This window comes from Mercenaria mercenaria, chromosome 1 (genome assembly GCF_021730395.1).
Source record: "Mercenaria mercenaria strain notata chromosome 1, MADL_Memer_1, whole genome shotgun sequence".
In the NCBI taxonomy this organism is placed as follows: domain Eukaryota; kingdom Metazoa; phylum Mollusca; class Bivalvia; order Venerida; family Veneridae; genus Mercenaria; species Mercenaria mercenaria.
Window position 1 is genome coordinate 89,979,550 of NC_069361.1, and position 22,840 is coordinate 90,002,389.

Consider the following 22,840-nt stretch of genomic DNA (forward strand, 5'->3'; position numbering starts at 1 on the left):
TTTTATTTATCGTTGCTGTGTTGCTGTTGTTATTTTACGGAAACTTTGAAGATAGAAATTTTCTGCATAATTAAATAAATGTGCAAAATATTATCATATAAAACAAATTTAAGGAAATAGCATTTTATTCTCTCTTGTTTTAGATGTGTTTGACCAGTGTATGGCACTCCAATTGTCTAATTATTAGGTGAACCCAGGTTCACGATAAAAAAACTAGGATTAACGATCGATAAACCAGGTTTTTCGAACGTAAAACCAGATTTTTTGAATACTAACCTATACTTTCGAGCGAAAACACAGGATAACGCCGTAAACCGTAGTTCACGCTCGTAAACGTAGGTTCACGCTTGTAAACCCATGTTCACGGTCGTAAACATAGGTTCACGTTTGTAAACTATGGTTTACGAGCGTGAACCGGGATTCACGAGCGTAAACACAGGATAACGACCGTAAACATAGGATAACGACTGAAATTCGTAGTTCAGTCGAGAAACCTAGTTTATTTAACGTAAATCATGGTTTACGGTCGATAAATTAGGATTATAAAATCAACTATACATTTCGGGCGTGAACATAGGTTAACGGTCGTGAACCTATGTTTACGGACGTGAACATATGTTTACGACTGTGAACCATAGCTTACGGCCGTACCGTGAACTTGGGTATACGAGCGTGAACCTAGGTTTTTACGTTTTATGATTTTCGGTCGTAAACATAGGTATACGTTCGTAAACTATGGTTCACGCTCGTAAACATAGGTTCACGCTCAATCGAGAAACCTAGTTTATCGAACGTAAACATGGGTTAAAGACCGTAAACTATAGTTTACGCCCGTTATCCTATGTTTTTGCTCGAAAATATAGGTTAGTATTCGATAATTCTAGTTTTTCGACCAAGAACGTAATTATTGGGTCATTGGCTTGTCATGAGCCATAGTTTACGGACGTGAACCTATGTTTACGAGCGTGAACCTATGTTTACGACCGTGAACCATAGTTTACAAACGTAAACCTAGGTTTAATTTCGATATACTAGGTTTCTCGAACAAAACTATGATTTTCGGTCGTTATCTTAAGTTCACGAGCGTAAACCCAAGATCACGGTCGTTAACATAGGATCACGTTCGTAAACTATGGTTAACGCTCGTGAACTCAGGTTTGCGCCCGTAAACATAGGTTCACGCTCGGGAACTTAGGATAACGACCGAAATTCATAGTTTAATCGACAAACCTAGCTTATCGAACGTAAAACCTATGTTTACGAGCGTGAACTATGATTTCGCTCGAAAATATAGGTTAGTATTCGAAAAATCTGTTTTTACGTTCGAAAAACCTAGTTTATCGATCGTTAATCCTAGTTTCTCGACCGTGAACCTGGGTTAGGGTTGGGTTCACCTAATAATTGGACAATTAGCGTGCCATATTATGTGTAAGGTAGATACTGCACTGCTGGATGGTGATGACTGATTCTTTTAAGCTTGTTATTGTGTCTTTCTGCATTCTAAATTCCGGATCTCGATATATAAACGTAATAATTTCTAAAAAGAGAAATGAAAAAAAAAATGTTGGAATCACTAATACTTTACTGACATGTCACATTCTAAATTAGTGGTAAACTCCTTTTTCAAAAAATATTTTATTTTCATTGCCATGGCAGGTACACAGTATACTGTGTAACTTTGTTCAATTTCAAGTCATATATATATTGACTCAAGCAAACTACTGAAGTTACTGTGATGTCCTAAGTATGTTTCCTATTAGGCGAGAAATAAAATTTCTCCGATGTATTTGGCGTAAACGAACAAACAGTTTCACCTGTTGCATTCCTGGCAATACTTTTTCAAGTTTTTCCCGTATTTCTGTTTTATTTCTTGTGTATTCTTCAATTAAATAGATGTTTGTGGACTGCAGAATAATTTCAGCTTCGTCTGGGATCTGAGAATATCTATGCATATCTAAACCACGAGCATCTTCAATCATTATAAAAGTTTCGCAACCGGTGTAGAAGTCTGCGACCTGGGGGTTCATGGATGTGCTCGTTATTCTCCGAAAACTAAATTCGGACCGAGACAGGTCAGGATTGTGCAAACAGCCGCGATAAACCACTTGGTATGTTTTCATCCCCAGAAGCTCAATTGCTTTATTCACAAGATTTCCAACCTGTATCCATAGCCTAGAGTTTGCGTCTCTCGGATAATTGTTTTGTATCTCTTTATTTAATTTCTCATTGAAAAGTCCACCTTGTCTTTTTATAAAGAGATAACAATTTGGGTTAGAATACATATTAATCAGAATAACCGCAAAAAATGCGTCCCTGCTTCGTAAAGTATCTAAACTATCTCTCAACGTCTCTGCCTTTTGAAGTCCGACCCTATAGCAGTCTGGAATACCATCATATTGTCCTAGTTTACGAAGTGTTGATTTTACCCTGCTTGCGAATCCTGCTGAATATAAATTACAGTTAAATATTAGATAAAAATCATAAAACATTTATTAATACGGAACAAGTACCAATGCTAACTTCCCTTCAAATACAATAAAATCACAAGCGCTCAAAATTTAAACACTGTGTTTTTTTAATGAAAGTAAATTAACCATTCCTTTTCCCATTTGATGCCACCGTTACAGTTTTGCCAAATGTACATATATGAACACTGTAATTACATAAACAGTATATAATATACATGATTGATTGAAAAAAAAAACGTGTATATTAGCGGGATTTATTTCATTTGCATCAGTTTAATTACAAAATAATGTATCCGTGAGACAATTTTTTTTTCATTCAGTTATTCTGCACGAATATAAATGAAGGTGACTGACAGTATGCAATCCATTAAAGGTCCATTACTAAGGGAAAGTGAGTTGGCAATTTTTTTCATAGCCAGTGCATAGACTTCTTCAAGACACTAAATAATGAAGATTGGCAGGTCAAAATTTACAGAAGGTCTTTGGAACTCAAAGAAATGTATGTGTATTATGTTGAAATTTCAATGAATCGACAGAATGACCCCCCAGGTCTTTTTAACTTTCTTCATACTTCATAGAAAAATAATTGTACATATACTGCGAATTATTTCGAATTTCTACCTACCAACTTTCATTTTCCAATAAAATGAAATAGTTTCTGTGCTTTTTAAAAGAAATTAAAATGTTCACTTTCCTTAGTATTGGACCTTTAATAGAAACTTTGCACAGGTGAGAACCTCTTTTAAATAACTGCTTCAAATTTACCCAGTAAAAATGAAAATCAATATAGATAACTGAGTTTCTAAAATAAACATTTTGTCCAAAAATTCATGTATTAAAGACATGTACACATATATCTGTTTTATTAAAATGTCTATTACAATATATAATTATACCTTTAACGAGAAATGAAGATAAAGCCACAGTCAAGCATATCAAATAGATGTTCCTCATCATGACTGCCTTTAAATAAAATAACAATGTTTTACAATTGAAAGTAAAATATACACTTAATATAATACACGTCATAATCCTGCTTGGCGATAAGATATCTATGTAACCGAAACGTCATATCATGTCATACAATCATGTCAGATATTATTTTATCTTTTAACGATACCTTTAGCGCTATTTTGGCGTTCACGGTAAAGTAATTATAAATCTTTTTTTTTCTTCATTACTTTCGTTCTTTATATCGCGTATACAACAAATAAACCATAATTCGAAAAACATTTTTTAGATACAAGGAAAATGTTACAACACAAACGCACATAGTATTTGCTCAACAATAAAACTTAACGCATTTGATAAATTTAATGTCAACAGAAGTGTCAGGGTGTTCAAAGAAAAAATATCACAAAAAAGTACTTACATAAAGAAGAAAGACTGTTACCTCATTTCCTTTGAATAAAATGTTTCGGTACCTTCAACTTCCTGGTAGATAGGGTTCTTTTTATAAAAATGAAAACTGACATAGCGGAAATGACATATGAATCATTTTTATAGTTATTAAATCGTTATTGTTTCAATTAAATGATCGCCTATGCAAATAGCCAGTCCTGAAAATTGTTATATCCAAAGATAATTGCAAGTTCGTCAAAATGTTTTGAAAACCTCAACTTAATTTTAGTATTATCTTGTAATAATCTTCACATAGTTTTGTATAACTGCTATTTTGTGTTGATACTTCAGTTAAGGTCGCTTACACATGATCTAAGGATTAATATTTTAATTTTTGGGAAGCGTAGCCTTCTCCAAGTCGCCAAACTACATATACCGACATTGGTGAAATTGTAGTTACAAATGTCGTTACTACCTTTCTCCATACATACGCTATAAAAGTAGTCCAGTATTTCTATGAAATTCAAGGGTCTGATAATAAACAGATCGATACCACTTATTTAGCATCTGCAATAAATGTGAATACTTGTTATTTGTAAATGAAAAATATGACAGGGATTAAACGGTCTTGTAAAGAACTTCGTCTACGCGTTGTACTACTTTACGACGTAAATATTTATCACGTGACCAAGACCAAGAACACATGGTTCCGGTTCAGTGCTACCTTTCTCCATGCATGCGCCGTAAAAGTAGTTCAATATTTACAAGGAAATGAAAGATATGAGAGTAAACAGATCGATGCAATTTATTATGGATATGCAATAAATGTGAACACTAATTAAGTTTTAAATTAAAAATGTGGTTTTGATCGGATACACTCGGAAATCTTATAAATATATTGATTTTTGTCTACGCGGTGAACTACTTCAATTACGCGGTAAATATTTGTCATGTGACCAAGGCGAATGACACACGGAAAACTACATTAATCGGCTAAAAATATAAGTCGCCGGTAGCACAAATCTTTATAACGTGTAAATCACGGATATATATATTTTAGTGAAGTATTTGCAAAAAAATAGTTGTCACTTATAATTAAAAATGCCATTAGGGCCCTTTTGTTATATATTACTGATGTGATGCTAGTCTTGCCAACCCTCTTGTGGTATTTTGTTTTGGGTTCAATGATTTCAAAAAACTGGAAGCATTTAGTGAAATATTGCAAAATGATGGAATCTTTTCTTGCCTAGCTTCTCGATTAAAATGCATACCGGTTCAGCTACGCTTCCCTACAGTCCTCTCAGGGCTTTGATTTAATCAGTTTCCAGATTATCCTATTCATTTGTCATATCTTTGCTCAAGTATGATAAAGCATTAAATTCTGCCATGTAGTACACTAATCTTCTCATTTCTTCTTGTTGCTTTGGAGACGGACTATCTGGGTATGTGAAGGCGTAAATATGCATATAATTCCCTGTGGCAGGAAATCTTCATACGAGGAAGCCATCTAGCTTGCTGACGGTACGTCGATGATTTTGTCAAGATACTCGTCCATGCCTTTAAATGCTCGGAGGAGCTCCCATTGGCTTTCTTCACAATCAAAAAAGTGCACAAGTTGTCATATGGTCGACATTGTGTCTGCTGTTTACGTAAAGGTACTCTTTTTTACTCAAATATTTTTCAGTAAATTTACAGCCTCGACTTTCAACAAACAAAACCTGTACCTGTTTTCTTTATTCGAAACTTAGACTGCAGACAAAGTCTAAAATACCTTTTGGAAATACAGAACGCAAGGCTCTAAGCAAAGTATACTTAGTATGAGAGATAATGAAATATTTAATATCCCTCCCACCCTAAATGAAAGCTAACGTCCATAGTCATCTAGCGTCAGCTAGTCTAAACGTGAAAGAGATGTTTACTTATAAGCTAAAACTCCTTTGATAAGTTTCATAGAAAAATAGGAATAGCAGAAGTGCAGAAAAATGAAATTAGTCAAGCTTAAGGTTCTACCTTGAAATGTTAATGAAAAGCACTCAAAGCATTATGCAGTTACTTACATTGTTAGGCCGCTTCAAGTGCGGGAGGTCATGGGTTCGATCCCCGGCCGCGTCATACCAAAGACGTAAAAAATGGTACTAGCAGCTTCCTCGCTTGGCGCTCAGCATTAAGGGGATAGTGCTAAGACTGGTCAGCCCGGTGTCAGTATAATGTGACTGGGTGGGGTATCATGCCACGTGTCTACGGCGTGATATTCCAGTGAGATAGCACTATAAAGTTTGGCATTGTGCTCACTGCTACAAGTAGACACCGTCGTTTATATGACTGAAAAGACGTTAAACCCGAACACACATACACACAGACATTGTAAGGAAAGTTGTTTCGGTACATAGCAACCTCCGTTATTATTTCCTTTCCAGTGTTCTATGCCTTCATTCAAATCCCCAGGAAATGCAAGCCCAAGACACATACCAGTACTGAAATGTTAAATATAATACAAGTTTATGATATTTTGTCAAAACACAAGACAATCTATATTTTGAATAAATCAAATATCTAGATTTTGTTTATATCCACACTAAAAACACATTCTGACAACAAATATGATTTGCTATTTTGCCAAAATTCTAAAATGACCAATGGGCACATTTGCTCATTTTCAACATTCAGTCGTATCGTTTCATTTTTTTCCGGTTTAAGAACGGGTATTTTTGCAAATGAAATATTAATCTTATGACGGAGAAGTAATAACTTCTACTGTATGAGGTGATAATGGACATACAGACATACATAAGTAAGAATATTCGTTAAATCAAATGCAGGCGGCTGAAACAAACTTGCACTGTGTTCCTTTGTTTGTTAGTTTTTGTCCTTATGTGTTGGCTTTGTGTGTGTGCGCGTGTATGTGTGTGTGTTTGTGTTGTGCGCGTCTGCGTGCTGTGGAGTTCGTTTTGGGGAGGCTGCGTTTTTGGTACGTGGCATTCCCTGTTTGATATTTGTCTTTGTTTTTTGGATATAAAACACGACCTTAAAATAAGGAAACTTAAATGTCAAACTTTATATACCCTGAAAGTAAGGCATCTTAAATGTCATAATTTGCATCTAACATTTTTGTGCTTTCAAATTGTGCCTATTAACTTTGCACTTCAGCAAGATTGGTATTTTATATAACAGAAAAATGAAGAACTTTTAACTCAATTAATGCATTTAATGTATACATAATTTATACAAGAAAGTGCAGTATAAAGACTTGTATAAATACACATAAAGGATTATTTTGAGAATAAAAGTACTTGTTAAATGTCATCATCTGGCGGACTAAGTTCGTGCACATAATCTTACTTACTTGCCATTTGCTCAAAGAATAATTTTCAGTAATACTGATTTGTCCTAAAAGTATTAAAATAAGCCCGTAGTAGTTTATATCACATACTTATTTGACTCACCGAAGCTTTATGTTTATGTATTATCTATTCATTTCGTTTCTGAAAATGTACCAGTTTCATAATATGTTATTTCTGTTGGGAAGAATCGGCGACCTTCTACTCAATTACCACTTATACATTTAACTACCTAAAGACCACTTTGTATTGCTTTCACATATTAAACATCACTGTGGGCTGAAAATCCAAAAAGACGAAAGACACAACGCTATAAACCAGTACAACTTTACAAACCTAATGTTTATAATGTAATGGCTCTAGATCAAATACGTTTTAAGATTATATGTGACGTAAAGTTTTATGCCTTTAATGCATTTTTTTTTTGCTAAGTCAAATGCCATGAAATCTCTAACAAAAACCCAGGTTTACAATTTCACATGCTGCATAATATTCATGTAATGTTTCATAATCCTAGGTCCCTTTGAGTTCTTAGATACATAAGACATAAACTTTGAGGCCATTTTTAAACATATTTTGCTACATTGAAGGGTCATAACTCTGGTCTGACTGTGTGAGATACCAAATAAAGTATTAGGTACAAAACCTCACATGCTGAATTACAATTCAATTAGGTCTCGATACTCTGGGTCACAGACTTTTTTGAGATATGCACGACACCATTTCGGACGGACGGAATTACAAGGGGAAAAGGAGAAAAGGGGAACTTTTAATGCCCCTCCCCAATAAACAATCTTTTTGGCGGGGGTGGGGTGTGGGGCACAAAAAAACTGAGTAAGCAGGTAGACAGTAGAAGCTTCGGGCCTATAGAAATGAAACTGTGGAGTAGAAACTCTTTGCTTATCATGGAAACAAGAAAGTTACAATTTGTTTCCTTCTTAAATTGTGCAAAACTTAATTTTAAGATTAGCTACGATAGACTTATGTTGGAGCTTAACAGAACAGAACGAAACATCAAAACGGTAAGAAAATAGACTGCACTTTCTGAAGCATATCGGTTACAAGTCTTTACTTAAACCTATATTTCCCAGGCTGAAACCACTACCGGAAATAACCCATAATGCCCCAAACAGGATAAACGGTGAAATATTAAGGAAGCAAATACATTCATTGAGATTTTATTGATTTCACTGATGAACACTGTCCAGTGAAAGCACTTGACAGATGTTAGTGTAAACTATTAATACTTTTAAACGGTCTGTTAGACAGTGTGTTTTTTTAAATTAAAATGAGGAACACTATTTCATTTCTTTGGGAATGAGCAAACGCTAAATCGACATGTCAAATAAAATGAAAATGTCTTTGCCAATCTTGCCAGTACTTAACAAAATGACAAAGCTACGTATGCGAGGATAAGTCATAATTCAAATTGTCAAAACATATCGTCGCCTTATTTCCAGACTGACGTAACTTGCATTTTTGTACTTTTGAGAAAATGGGGTTCAAAGTTTTGAAAGCGTATAACTTTTTCGTTAATTGACTGACTTATCTGGGATTTGAGAAATAGTTTATATTCATTACAAAGTAATTATATTCCAATTTTCGCTTTTATATTTAATATAGTTTTAATTCTATTAAATAAATTAAAATCATTTTTGTCGAAAATTAAGTCTAGAGGAGGATAATATTATTTCCAAAGTGACACATCGAGTTACGTCACTTTGGAATTAAATTTTGAATTACGTCAGTTTGGAAATATCTTTTTCAAAACAACGACTACACTAATTTTGACGTAACTTTATTCCAGAAACAATAAAACAGTGCACATTATTATATAAACGTTTGATATTTAAAAAAAATAAAATTCAGAGATGAAACCTTTCTTAGTTAAATTTTGAATTGAAAATTCAATTAAATAATAGTATCCACTGAATGGGATTATTATTTTACTTAACATGATGCATTGGTAAGTATTAAGTAGTTTTATTAAAAATCCATCTCTCTGATATACTGAGATATTGAATGGTCAATAGAGAAATTATAAACACTTTGTATTGGAATTCAAAACAAAATTGTTCGAAGCACATAATTATTTATCTTAAAAAGTAATTGCCAAAAGTCTGAAACAAAACATGGAAACTTGTATAAAAAGTTAAAATATTAAGAGCATAATTACACTATTGATAATGTGTACTAAAACCAGTCACCTTACCTGATACTTTAGTTCTAAAGCATAATCAAAAGCGCAAATTGATATTTTGATAGTATCATACAAGTTCTTCATATTCATTAATTTCTAGATTCAAGTATGAATACTGCTTAAATCACCCACTTTTAACTATCGAAAAAAATATAATGTCAATAAAAAAACTGTTTGTCTGTCCAGTTAAAATGTTCATAGCGTGTACTTATCATAATAAGTCTCTTCAAGAAGTCAAACACAAACATATTAAACTTTTAAAACTGTTCAAAACACATATAAATTTACCTCACAATGTCTTTGCAAAAAGTCTAACACAAAACAGATTTAACTGGTACATGTAAAACGGACTAAACACCATTATTGTCTAGAATAATGTATGTTGATTATGATTGTGTACAATCAGAGTACATTGTGTACAATTTTTAAACTGTCACCTCCTTGAAAACATTGGATTTAAAGACTAACCAAAAGAGTTTTGCAAAATGTCAATCACAAACATACCAAACTGGTAACCACTAAAAGACACACATTTTCAGAAAAAGTCTTAGCAACAAGTCAAACGCAAAACATTCTGTCACATTGGCTTTTAAAGCATACTTCAAAGCACAAAATTATGCTTTATTAGTAGCATTCCAGTACTTATTCATTAATAACTAGTTTCAATGCTTTGTCTATCGACCTCTGGCATGTATTTGAGCATACAAGTTATCTCCTTCTTTTTGTCTTGAGAAATAATTGGAACTTTGTTTGATTGTGCTGGTCTTGGTAAGAATTCTGGTTGTTTGTTGGTTCGTGCTCGTGTTTGTCTAATTTCAATATGGGCTGTTCTGAAGTCAGTCGCACTATACGAAAGTTTGTACCCAATGTGAAATTGCAAACACTTATCGTACTTCAAACACTTCACTTTGGTGAAAGGAATTTCGTTGAATTTTAACGGCATAATACATTTCTGATAATCCATGAAATTGTGCTTTTGCATTTGGATAATGCGTACTGAACTTCTACGTCGCATTGATTTCAGGTCTCTTATCAATGCGATGGGACTGTAAATCTCTGCATATCTTGTTATCCTCTCGATATTACTGTGGATATTATCAACTTCTTGTACACTCGAGTGGCCAGGACAGCCAAAGTTTTGTACATTGACTCAATATTATTGTCCTCCATGAATCTCTTGAGTGCAAACGACATAACAGAGTTCTTGTTCTGAGGAACACATGCATCAGACCACAATATGAATGAAGTAATTTCAGCGTGAACACGTTTAATATCTTTGAGGATTGTAACTACTGCACTGGCAATATCGTTTGCTCCTCTACCACTAATAGCTTCATGCCAAATGCAGTAATAAGCGCAAATCTTCATCAACGAGAAGACTGCAACCTGAGAGGTCTAATACACGAATATTTGGTGCATTGTATAACCAACAAAGCGTTGAAATCGGAGCTTCACTGATATTTAGGTGGTCCAAGTACGTAAACATGGATGCAGCAAACACTTTGTCGATTTCTGGTATTTTACATTTAAAAACAGTACATGGCATGAACAGATCAACAATCCTCACAGAATGAGACAGAATATTTTCCAAATTGGTTTTATTCAATTCCAGTTGTTCAGGAAACTCGAAATGGCACCATAGTATTGAGTGCTTCTTTATCACATCGTTGAACTTATGACACACTCTATTTACAGACTGGAGAAGGTGTTGTAGGTCAGTGTATATGAAAACATTCAGTATTAGTTCATCTGGAAGCACATCGAAATTCAGCCTGAAAAAACAAGACTGGTCTCACTAGGAAATATGATACAAAATGAGAAATATATATCAACATTCAATAAATATATTAAGAAATGTACACAGATGCATCTGAAAAACCTGAGAGAAAATTATGTTCAAACAATTAAATGGGGACTCTTTATAACTGCTACAGGTAAAATTCAATGTACATCTAGAAACCTGCCGCCTCTCAAACTGAAGACTTGCTAAGAAAGAAAAATTGGACATTCTGCCGAAGCCTGTAAGAAAAATTGAACATTCTGCCTAAGCCTGCAAGAAAAATTGGACATTCTGCCCAAGCCTGGAAGAAATATTGGACATTCTGCCGAAGCCTGGAAGAAAAATTGAACATTCTGCCGAAGTCTGAAAATGACATTACAGAAGCCATATACCTCCTTTTTCAAATACCTCACCATGATCCAAATATCTACTTTGTGGCCATATTGAAATCAATGAATGAATGAATGAATATTTCTATTTTTAACACTTAAAAGATAGATACCACAAAACAGATTAAAAAGTAAAGAATTCAGTTATATTTTTGTATCCGAAAATTGACATCCGAAATATTTTCAGTTTCTCTATACATGTAAACACATAATTTATATGCAAGTAGCGTTATTATACAGTACAAAATTGCAGATATGGTAGATTTATCTTGAAACAATGTATTAAAACTTACATATTTGTACAATACAACTAGCACGACTAGTTTTTCTAAAGAAAATCCACTTGTTGTCACTGCACAAATCTAACACAGCCATTGCTCTAAATCCAAGATGGCGACCAAATAAAACAACGCGATTGGTTGATTTTTAACGTCACTCTGGAAATCAACTGAAAGCCAAAAACCCGACATGCGTCAGTATGGAACTGAAATTAAACACATTTATAGACGTTCTATAGGGACACTTATAGTCTCATCATCTAGAGCTCGACGAGCAGAAAAAAATGATACCAAACACTCCATATTTTCGAAAAATCGAGTTACGTCAGTCTGGAAATAAGGCGACGATATTTTCTTTTGCACTAAGAAACAAGAAGGTGCAGGTCTATAAATATACTGAGTTCTGAATGCCAATTGCAAATATAAAAATCTGATACCAATTGCAGTCTTTCTGACTTTTACCCTGTTCAACTGATCACACATAAGGTCTACTTTAAAGCATATGCATCTTTAAGTCATCACCAGACTAGCCACTAGACTGACAATAAAGATATTTCTACATTTTTCCTTATTTGTCGTGTTTCATTTCGTAGAAGACAAAAGCAAGTCTATTTTAGAGATTTTCAAAGAGGAACGATGTTAAAATTATCAGACTATGATATTAGACATATGATACAAACTGGCTCAGTTCAATACATAAAACCATAAAAATGTAAAAAGATATATCATAGTCTAGGAGCTAGTCTAGACCATCACTACCAGCTACAAGGGCATATTATTATCAACTTTCTTATTTTCTAACGTTTTAGTCATAATTTTAAACTTTGCTCAAAAAAAGCGCTGGATGTGTGTCTTTTTGTTTCCCGTCTTATTAAAATTCATGGATCCTCCTCACAGCTAACAGCGAACTAGTCAGAAAAACACCAGAACTAAACCTGTCCTCGATTGTGTATCTAATATTAAATTATGGCAAATTCTTGCCAAAAATAATGGTAAAGATTTCATTTTCGCAACTAGTAGAATATTGTAGAACATAGACATATTTTCATGATTTAGCATTTATTTTCGGCATATATGTTTTAGAAAGAAATATTCAGAGATACATTTTTCTAAATGGCAGATATTCTGAAAGAAATAAGGCTAGTACATCCCTAAAAATATGTTGTAGACATGGAAAATGGTGGATTGATAGGTATAAAACAGTACAGAAATAAATCAGTTTGAAAGGCTGTAAGCTTCAACGTGTTTTGCAGACCTTTATATCGTTCATTTTATACATGTATTTACCATTTGTTTAATGTATAACAACTGTATAAGGAAACTGAGCATAGAATGGCATGACAACTATAGGAAATAGATGGTGCTTTGAGCACTACAGCGGACATTATGAGCTGACAAACGTTTCTGAATAGTACATACATAGTATAAATTAAGCATTTAATTGTAATCTTAACCAAAACTCTTACATAAATAATAATCGTGCATGAATTGTCGATATAAAGCATGAGTTAGAGCTAAGTTGCTAATTTTGACATTTTTAGCGCCGTTACATACATGAAATACTGTTAAAAACGACGTCAAGCCCAAGAAAAAAAAATTGACATTTTCAAATGTACAGAGAAAGTGTATATAAGCACTTCCTTGCTATATTCAGTATTTGTAACTCGAAGGACTCTGCCAGTATGATGAACGCTGTTATATGTAAGTAAAACATTATTTTTTATATTTAACTGGTGTCACCTTATAAATTTATTTAGAAGCTTACTGTAGAGTGGTGTTTACTTTTTCCAACTGGTTAATAAAATATTAGTCATCTATGACCGGTGGAAGTAAATACCCATTTCGAGACTATAGAGACCATAAATAAAGCAATATATGAGATAATGAATACCGAAAAGACGAAAATTAGTTTAGCTGTCTCTGCAGGTATTGTGTTGAAACAAGAGCGTATGATCTACAAGTACATTTTTACTAAATGCCAGTCATCATGGAACAATGCTTCGTTCAATAAACTTTATGATAAAACCCTACTTTAGGTAAACGGCACCAAGTGAACAGATCTGTTTGCAGTGCAGGGAAGAAGTTTTTCTTTCTTGCTGTCGAATAGGTCATACTCTTTTAACTCATTCTTATCTTCTGAATAATGAAGATCAACCAGAATGTGTACAATGTCAAACACCGCTTACTATTAAACGCATTTTAATTGACTGTGTGGACTTCGCTCCACAGCGCAATTCATACTATGATGTTCAATCGTTAAAAGAATTGTTTGAGCAAATTTCTGCGGACAAAATTTTACACTTTTTGAAACAGATAGGCTTTTATCATAAAATCTGAACCATATTGTTATTTTCATTCACATCTTTTGCAATATTATTATGTTTTCAACTGATATTTTTCACTATATATGAATATTCGTTTTAACTTTGTTTTAGATATGCTTTACAATTAATGGTATTAATTTAACTTTAATTCGGCGATATATGATCTTTTTGTGTCTATTCGCCGTAAAACCCAGCTCATTCATGCATTCATTCATTCAATTGATCTGCGGATTCGCGTATATGTTCTGAAGTTGTTATGGAAAGACAGCTCATAAGTATTCAATTTGCACTACAATGAAAGATAACCGATGGTGTTCTGTCGTTACAAAACTGAATTGAAAGTAGACACGTAAAATTGCATACTTTTAATATTTCAGTACTGCTGTGTGTCACTGTTGTTAGCACCGGGTTTGCATTTCCCGGAAACTTTGATGAACGCATGAGATACAGGAATGGAAATAACATTGGGCGGTTCTACAGTCAGCAGTATCGCAACAAATTCCCTGATAATGTGAGTAAATGCATGAAGCTTCATTTATGTCTCGCACGCTTGTAAAAGGGTAAATGAAATAGACATTTATTAACTGCTTATTGTAAGGTGGAATATTAAACAATTACTTGTTCACACAACAGCCGGTTCTAGTTTTACACCATGTGACTTGTAACATCATCTAACCCTCTCGTTTCTAGAAACATTTGCATCAGATTTGAGAATGCAGTGAGCGGCAGGTAATTTCTATTCCCATTTGAACAACATGTGCAACATGTGTGGCAAATGTTTTTGATATGTTATAGAACAGATTCTGTATTGACTCTATTTATAACAATAAATTCCATAAAAAGTTAACGACAAGAGATTGTTTTTGTTTCAGCATCGTTAATTATACTCATTCAAATGGGGATTAAGTTTCTGCTGGGACATACATTTTCAAATCTATAAGACTTGTCAGAGTGTGTAGACACTTATGGACTTGAGGACACTTATGAACGTACAAAATATAATTGAGCCGCGCCATGAGAAAACCAACATAGTTCAATTGCGACCAGCATCCGCGCAGTCTGGTCAGGATCCATGTTGTTCGCTAACAGTTTCTCTAATTGCAATAGGCTTTGAAAGCGAACAGCATGGATCCTGACTAGACTGCGCTAGTTTGGATCCATGCTGGTCGCAAATGCATTATGTATGTTTTCACATGTTACGGCTCATATTACCAGCTACCTTAGTCATCAGTTGCGTAAGTTTAACTTCGTTTTGCAATAAAAATACAAATTTTGTCTTAAAGTAGTAAGAAATCTTAAATCACTTCTGCGACAACATAGAAAGTTATTACATGCTCTGTTTTACTCTCCGTCAACTTACATTGGACCATACTGACGTCTCAGTCTATATTGGATGTTCGATGTCATTTTGTTGTGTGTCGTTGCGTTGTTTGCTTTATTTATGTCTATATTGTATTCACGGTATTGAAAAACCTCATAACATTTATTCAATATAATAATTATGCCTCTGTAAACACCTGACGTCATTCCGACGTTTGATTATGGTTGCATTTTTGTCGCGAGGCCGACGACCTAAATCCAACGTTTAACCAAAGTCATATCCTCGGGGTTCAACAGACGCCAGATTGAGACGTCTTCGGAGACGTTGGATTTAGGTTAGACAATAAGATAATAGAAAAAGTGGAAACTCCACAGGTCGCTCAACACGACAAAAATGTTGCAGGCTCAGATTGATTGAGACTGTTCATTGACGGTAGTGGAAATGCATGCTACCATCCACGCCCTCCAACCCCGGGTTGAGCAGAACTCAACATTTACATAGTTAGAAGTACCAAAATAACTTAGGAACCTAAGCACATGGAACCTCCAATGATACACTAGTGTGTAGAAGTATATTCAGTTCTTTTGCTATACAAGTAAAGATATTGATTCGTGTTTTATATTTAAGGCCTGAAATGCGCTTATAAATAAAGTTAAATTCGTACATAAAAAACATTATTATCTATGCTACCATCTACGCATCTATGCATTTTCTACTTTCAGTAGGCCTACTAAAAAAGTCATCCATTCAAAACTATTCAGGAAAAGCTAAATTCTATATATGTATGAAATATTCTTAGTTTCAGGTTAATGTATGTCTTGTCTGTAAGACACGCATTTGCTAGATAAAAACACAATCTTCCAGTAATTTGATATTTTTGGAGGTTGAATAGAGCAAGTTCATAAATACTTCACACAAAATGTTCCGCAACATGAGTAAAATATTTTAAAAATTATACTTATTATACTTTAATAGTTATATTTTTCACAAAGTAATGTTTTTTTTTTGTAACAAAGCATTGCAGTATACAAAACATTATTTTTTACGTTACAGAAGATGTTTAATCTGATCTTTAAATAATACATGTTTGTTTTGCACGCAAAATCATGTTATTTAATTAGCATTAGCTTATTAGTTTTCTTTTCGGTGGAATGATAAAACGGATGAAACTCTCCAGTTTTATACATTTCAGGTGAAAGTTTTCGCGGTGTTGCAGATTCACGCAAAAAAGACCCAACTAAAGTTTCTCATTTTTTGGATCACATTTTAGACTTTACATTAGACTGCGTTTGTCACAAAATGAAAAAAGACGAGAAAATACATATGTTGATAACTTGTTTGATCTCAAATTACGTTTAAAGATGGTCGTATTTTGGTTAGAAATGGATTTATGCTAGAACATGGTCGGACCTCGACGTCTAGTCAACGTCGGGATTCGACGTCAACACATGTGCCGTTAAGTCCTTCATTGTGTTCTTCTGTTTGATTTTCTTTTATAAAAGCTTTAAGGAAATTCATATAATACATATTATATATTTTATCAACCTGAACATTTCCTAACATATTGATGTTCAATATACTTTGCTTTTTCATTACAACTTCGCATGTTTGAGCATTGTCAGGCTGGCAAGAAGGACGCCCGTACTGAGTTAGATTCGATGCCCACCGTAAACTGATTTACACTCCAAAATTGTATTTTAGCCGCTGACGGTTCAAAGAGGTTGCCTCCCTTTGTTCCTTCGTTTGATTGTTTCGTCTGTCTGTCAGTTTGTCATCTTGTCTTCTGATGTCTGTGTATTTCTATCACAGGGATTTCGTCTAAACGTGTCCGAACTTTGGAATGTGGCTGTTTGTATAGGATCTTTGTCCTCGATTATTTTATTTTTGTGTAAATATTTCGTATTTATTCTGTTACGATTTCTTTAAGTCTCTGTCAAGCCTTTTTCAGACCTAAAATGTGCATGGCTGTCTCCTTTTCTTTTTTTTCAGTATGTGCAATTAAGGTTTGTCTTTTTCCAGGAATACTTCAACGGATGTGGCAGAAGAGAGTCAGAATTTGGAAATGACGCATGGTACTTTCTGCACACACTTGCTGCAAACTATCCAGAGAATCCGAGCTCTGAACAGCAGGCTAACATGATGGACATGATGCGGATATTCGCAGAGTTTTACCCGCATCCAAATAGTTATTTCAGAAGGAGGTACGTTAAATTGAACTTGATATGAATTCTTTATTAGTTTCATATATTTGAAACTATGTAATTTTGTGTAAATATAACTTCGTTGATATTCACAATATTACCTAGGCAGTTTTCTCTTTTAATTGAATCTTCGAGCATCTCTTTCTTGCTTTTTAAAAAATCTACTTACTTAGAACAAATTTCAACAATACGAAATACATTTTCTTTAAAGCATAAGTAAAGTTTAATGTATGACATTCGGTAAATATTTGCCAATTTTCGTGCAACTTTCATCTAATTTTGTTTGTCAGGCCACATTCTAGCTTAAAAAAAAACAACATAAAAGTGTTGCAGAAAATAAGATGTTAGTTGTTTTGTTAAACAGTATAGTTTTTGAGAGTTTATTGCATACATTTTTTTTCAGGATCTGACGTCAAATTTTAATGTCCTAAAGTTATGATCAATGACTGAAGTAATGGATAGATGAATTGTTTTGATTAAGAATAAACTATATTTTCCCAAATAAAAGAATTTGAAGTTACCCTTTCTTTGTATCGGTAATATGTCTACATCTCTGCACAGCACATGACTGAAATACAATTTATGTCATTTCACTTTCGATGTGTTTATTTCACCGGCTTGCTTTCCTATAGAAACAGCAAACGAAAAGTTACAAATACATTTTTTTTTTCACCAGCGGATACGCCCAGTCGGATACATCTAACAGGGAAAACTTTTCTCAGTGGATGTGTATGCTACATAACAATGTTAATCAGCAGATGGGCAAACCCGAGTTCGACTGCAGTACGGTGCTTGATGTCTGGACAAACGAGTGCTATCAGAACTCGGGAGAGAGCTGTGATCCAGGCAGAAGTGAGTTTGGCCGAGCCACATGGAATTTGATGCATACATACGCCTTCACATACCCAGAGAATCCATCACCAATGCAACAAGAAGACATGAGAAGATTTATGTACCAAATAGCAGAATTTTACCCATCTACAAATTTTTACTATATAACCAGGTTTGTGAGATGTTATTTCACTTCATAATGAGTTATAATTTTTCGTATGTTTATCAACTTTTCAGAATAAAATCTGCTTCATTTAATCAACTATAAATGGTACTAGGTACAAATCTAACAAAATAAAAAAACAAAAAACAAGGCTGAATACCTAACAGAAAGCTTCCCAAAAGCGCAACCCACAGAACGCAGGGTTTGAGACGGGTAGATGTATGGCGCATAAAAACATCAGTTTAATTTAAAATGTACTTGCAGATGCCTTTTTAAGAATCAAAAGATTTTGCGTCGGTCTGTATAGAAAAGTTTTGTAACGGGAGTCATAAAATGATAGGATGCAAGAGATTTGACTTAAAACGCTCAAATTCCTGCTTAAAATCAAATACGGAAAAGTGTGTAAATACTAAATGATTTATTTTATTGTGCAATATAAACAAATATGTGTAGATCCGAATTACTTCAGTAGTTTTATTTTCAAACTAAAACTGTTCAAGAAAATGTAACTGTCAGTCATTTTGCATAATCAAACCTGCTATTGAGTTTCAAAGTAAGATTATTAATGTCCAATGTTCATAATTTTATTCAAAAGTTATAATTCTTTATCACTGTATGTCTTTGGAGAAAATTGTCACTGTCCGGAGCTTTGAATCTTTCTTGCAGCTTGTTCAACGACGAGCCTGACACCACAGATAGAGAGAGTTTCATGAACTGGATGTGTAGAGCACATAACTATGTGAACGCTAGGCGAGGAAAACCCGAGTTTGATTGCAACGAAGTTTGGGATCATTGGCAATATAGAGGCTGCGAATATTAAAAACATACACACACTAAATGTGACTGACTTTTATGGGTTCGACTTCTGTCTTTGAATAAATCTTTCTTTCAGCATCGAAAGTATTATTTTTATGTTTGTCTGACATAGAAAAAAATCAAATATATAAGAAAACCCCTTTGAAGCTTAGAACGCTAACAAGCGATTGCAATGAAATGTGAAACACTTATCACAACTCAACAGCGACCTAAGCATAACTTTAAAAAGTAGTAGATTGCACATATACATTGAGTCGACTCCAGATGTCAGAAAAATATGACAATACTGAGTCAAAGTAGGTGGACGCTGTTAAAGGGACTAACACACAATGTGATTTTTGAATTTTAAAACAATTCATAACCGAAGGCTAAATGCCGCCACTAGCTGTTTCATATATTTACATAAAATTTAATGGTTGATCAGTTTCCAGCAGCATGAATCCTGACCAGACTGTGTGGATTCGCAGGCTGGTCTGGATCCATGCTGATCGCAAAAGAACTATGTTGGTTTTCTCATGGCACGGCTCAAAAAATATATTACTGGACAGCTAGAAATCCCCGGGCTAGGCGTCAGGTTATCGGACAGCTTGACACTTCCTTCAGTATTTGTCGAATATGCGATTGTATTTTCACCGGAGATTAAAGAATTACAAATACTTATGTTTCCTGTTACTTACCATATAAACGGACAAGAAACAAAGTATGAGAGCAAACTTTTGAAATTATCGCCTGATTTTAAAGATAAAATATTTCTCCGCTTTGTAGTTACCATTCTCAGTAATCATTTTGTCCTGGATGTGTTGTCTAGAGGTTCGGTTTTTGGACCCCTAGTCACTGTAAATTTTAATATTTTCGTACCGATGACAATTCAACTTTGTTATTTTTTTCTCTTACTGTGATAATGTCTGAATACTGAATATGAAACATTACTATATATCTTTCAGATTTTTAAATTTTAACAATTTTTACTGGATTTTCAAAAGTAAAACAGTTTTGAAATAGTTACAATTTTCACATTTAGTATTTAAATATTTTTTTAATGAATATCTGTTTTAAATGACATTTAAGAACTGGGATGTAACAGGTGTATCATTTTGACTACAAAAAGACGCCTCTTCTCAGACACACAAAACATAAGTAACATCCATGTAACATCCTTGTTACATCTATATAACACTACTAAAGACGTTTTTTGGCCAAATTTAAAAAGTGGGGTGTGGGGGCCTCCATGGCCGAGTGGTTAAGGTCGCTGACTTCAAATCACTTGCCCCTCATCGATGTGGGTTCGAGCCTCACTCGGGGCGATGAATTCTTCATGTGAGGAAGCCATCCAGCTGGCTTACGGAAGGTCGGTGGTTCTACCCAGGTGCCCGCTCGTGATGAAATAATGCACGGAGGGGCACCTGGGGTCTTCCTCCACCATTAAAAAGCTGGAAAGTCGCCATATGACCTATCATGACATGTGTAAGTTGTCTCGAGTGTGTATTAATAGATTGTGATAGGATTGATGTAAATCGTTTTGTGAAATATTGTGAAATACTTGCATTTGTTTGTAATTTTTCAATATATTCGTGTCTTTTTTCAGAACAGAACAGAACAGAACAGAACATATATTTTATTAGACTTGTACATAGTACATCGTCATAATCAAACACACATAGGGTATACAATAATAATAAAACGTAAAAATCAAATCACGTGTTACAAGACAAATTAATTATACATAATATCAATTAATATATGCAGAGGATGAACATAAATTATGTTTCAACATTTATTAGAGAACGTCTAACAGTTGATGCGACGCTAAGGTACTTTGCTAAATTTCTTAATATAAACCGGTCACCGTGGCCCAGTGGTTAAGGCGTCCGCCTCGGGATCGGGAGGTCGAAGGTTCGAGCCCCATGGGGAGCGTTCGTCCGGGGGATGTTTGTCATGGGACTCATTCGAAATGGCGGTTCGTGAGACGGCGAGACTAGTTAAAATGAATTGGTTACGATTTCATATCCGCCTGCGCGCTGGCATAGTTTATAGATTGTGAAGTAATTGGTACGCACAATAAAAGGGTTAAATAAGTCAAAATTGGCTGACCCTTTCAACAGGGGTGACACTATAATAAACAAGACCTTTACCTTTTATAGTCTTATTTGTATTTTCCATTAGTTCAATAAACTTAAACATAGATGGTCTATGGTAATAGTATTTCTTAATATACTTCTTTCTAAGATCAGCAAAACAAGGACAGATACAAATAAAATGAAACTCGTCTTCAATATCACGAGAATACAACATAAACATATCTTTCATGTCTTACTATTCTGTTTCTGTCGAAACGGCCAGTTTGGATCCTAAGCGAATGAGACGATAACCGAAGCTGCGATAAAAATTAGTCTAGAGCCGCAATTTAATACATCTAAATAATCTTCATATTTAAATTGCTTCTTAAAATACTTATATGTTTCCAGAACAGGACTACTTTCAACAGACACATGCCACTGCTGAATAAAACAATCAATAACACGCTGTTTAAACAAAGACTGAAACACCTGAACATTTAAGTTGTTATGATCATAAAAAACATACGTGAAAACATATTCATTCAATAACTTCTTAACTTTGGATACCCAGTTAATAGGACCCTTTTCACAATCCTCAACTCCTTGCTTATACATTGTTTGTAATAAAATGTTATCAGTCTTTATTAATTTGCACCAGTACTTTATGATTTTAAAGTGTCTCAACACATACATTGGGTACCATCCAAGTTCACCATATACCCCGGCGGTACAAGTATTTTGTCTAACTTTAAGCAGTCTCTTGCAAAGTTTTAAGTGAAATCTTTCTGTTGGTTTGGATTTGGAAAATCCCCATATTTCGGCGCCGTAGCAAAGAATTGATCCTACAAAAGCATCAAACAATTGACATAGTAATTTAGGTTTAATTCTAATCTTACTACAGTTGAATAGCAAAGTATTTAGAGTTTTTAAAGCTTTACCGATTAAATGTTCCTGATTCAACAAAAAGTTGCCAGTATGATTAAATACTGTTCCAAGATAGTTAAAATCATTGGTAACTTGGATAACATGGCCATTATAGGACCAGCATTCATTTGGGAGTAAACCTCCTCTTTTTCTAAAAACCACGATTTTAGTTTTGTCAGTATTAACTTCTAAGCCCCAAGTAGTGCAGTAAGTGTATAAAAGGTCTAAACTATGTTGCAGATCTTCCGGGCTGTTGCCTAAAATGGCCATGTCATCAGCAAACAGTTACACTATTAATACGATGTCATCTATAAGAAGCCCAGAATCAACATTATCTTGTAGGAATAACTCTAGATCTTCTATAAATAGAGAAAATAATACAGGTGATGTTATCTCCCCTTGACGCAAG

At 34.2% G+C, this 22,840-nt stretch overlaps 2 protein-coding genes across 5 annotated transcripts; one reads left to right on the plus strand and one right to left on the minus strand.

The window, feature by feature from the left end:
* Positions 1-1,409: 1,409 nt before the first annotated feature.
* On the minus strand, positions 1,410-4,090 carry LOC128546390 (uncharacterized). 4 transcript variants are annotated; one of them, XM_053516886.1, is made up of 3 exons: positions 3,841-4,090; positions 3,365-3,431; positions 1,410-2,440 (listed from the first exon to the last, which is right to left on the minus strand). In XM_053516886.1, the coding sequence occupies exons 2-3, from the start codon at positions 3,423-3,425 to the stop codon at positions 1,728-1,730; spliced, it is 774 nt and encodes a 257-aa protein (XP_053372861.1). In that variant the 5' UTR covers positions 3,426-3,431; positions 3,841-4,090; the 3' UTR covers positions 1,410-1,727. The 4 variants fall into 4 exon arrangements, with proteins under 4 accessions (XP_053372861.1, XP_053372854.1, XP_053372842.1 ...); XM_053516879.1 differs by having other exon boundaries at positions 3,365-3,427; positions 3,837-4,090; XM_053516867.1 differs by having other exon boundaries at positions 1,411-2,443; positions 3,841-4,088.
* A 9,252-nt stretch (positions 4,091-13,342) lies between these two features.
* On the plus strand, positions 13,343-19,534 carry LOC123545408 (uncharacterized). The gene is made up of 5 exons (XM_045331734.2): positions 13,343-13,495; positions 14,496-14,629; positions 17,459-17,640; positions 18,317-18,643; positions 19,301-19,534. Exons 1-5 carry the CDS (start codon positions 13,405-13,407, stop codon positions 19,452-19,454), a joined length of 888 nt encoding a protein of 295 aa, XP_045187669.2. The 5' UTR covers positions 13,343-13,404; the 3' UTR covers positions 19,455-19,534.
* Positions 19,535-22,840: the final 3,306 nt, after the last annotated feature.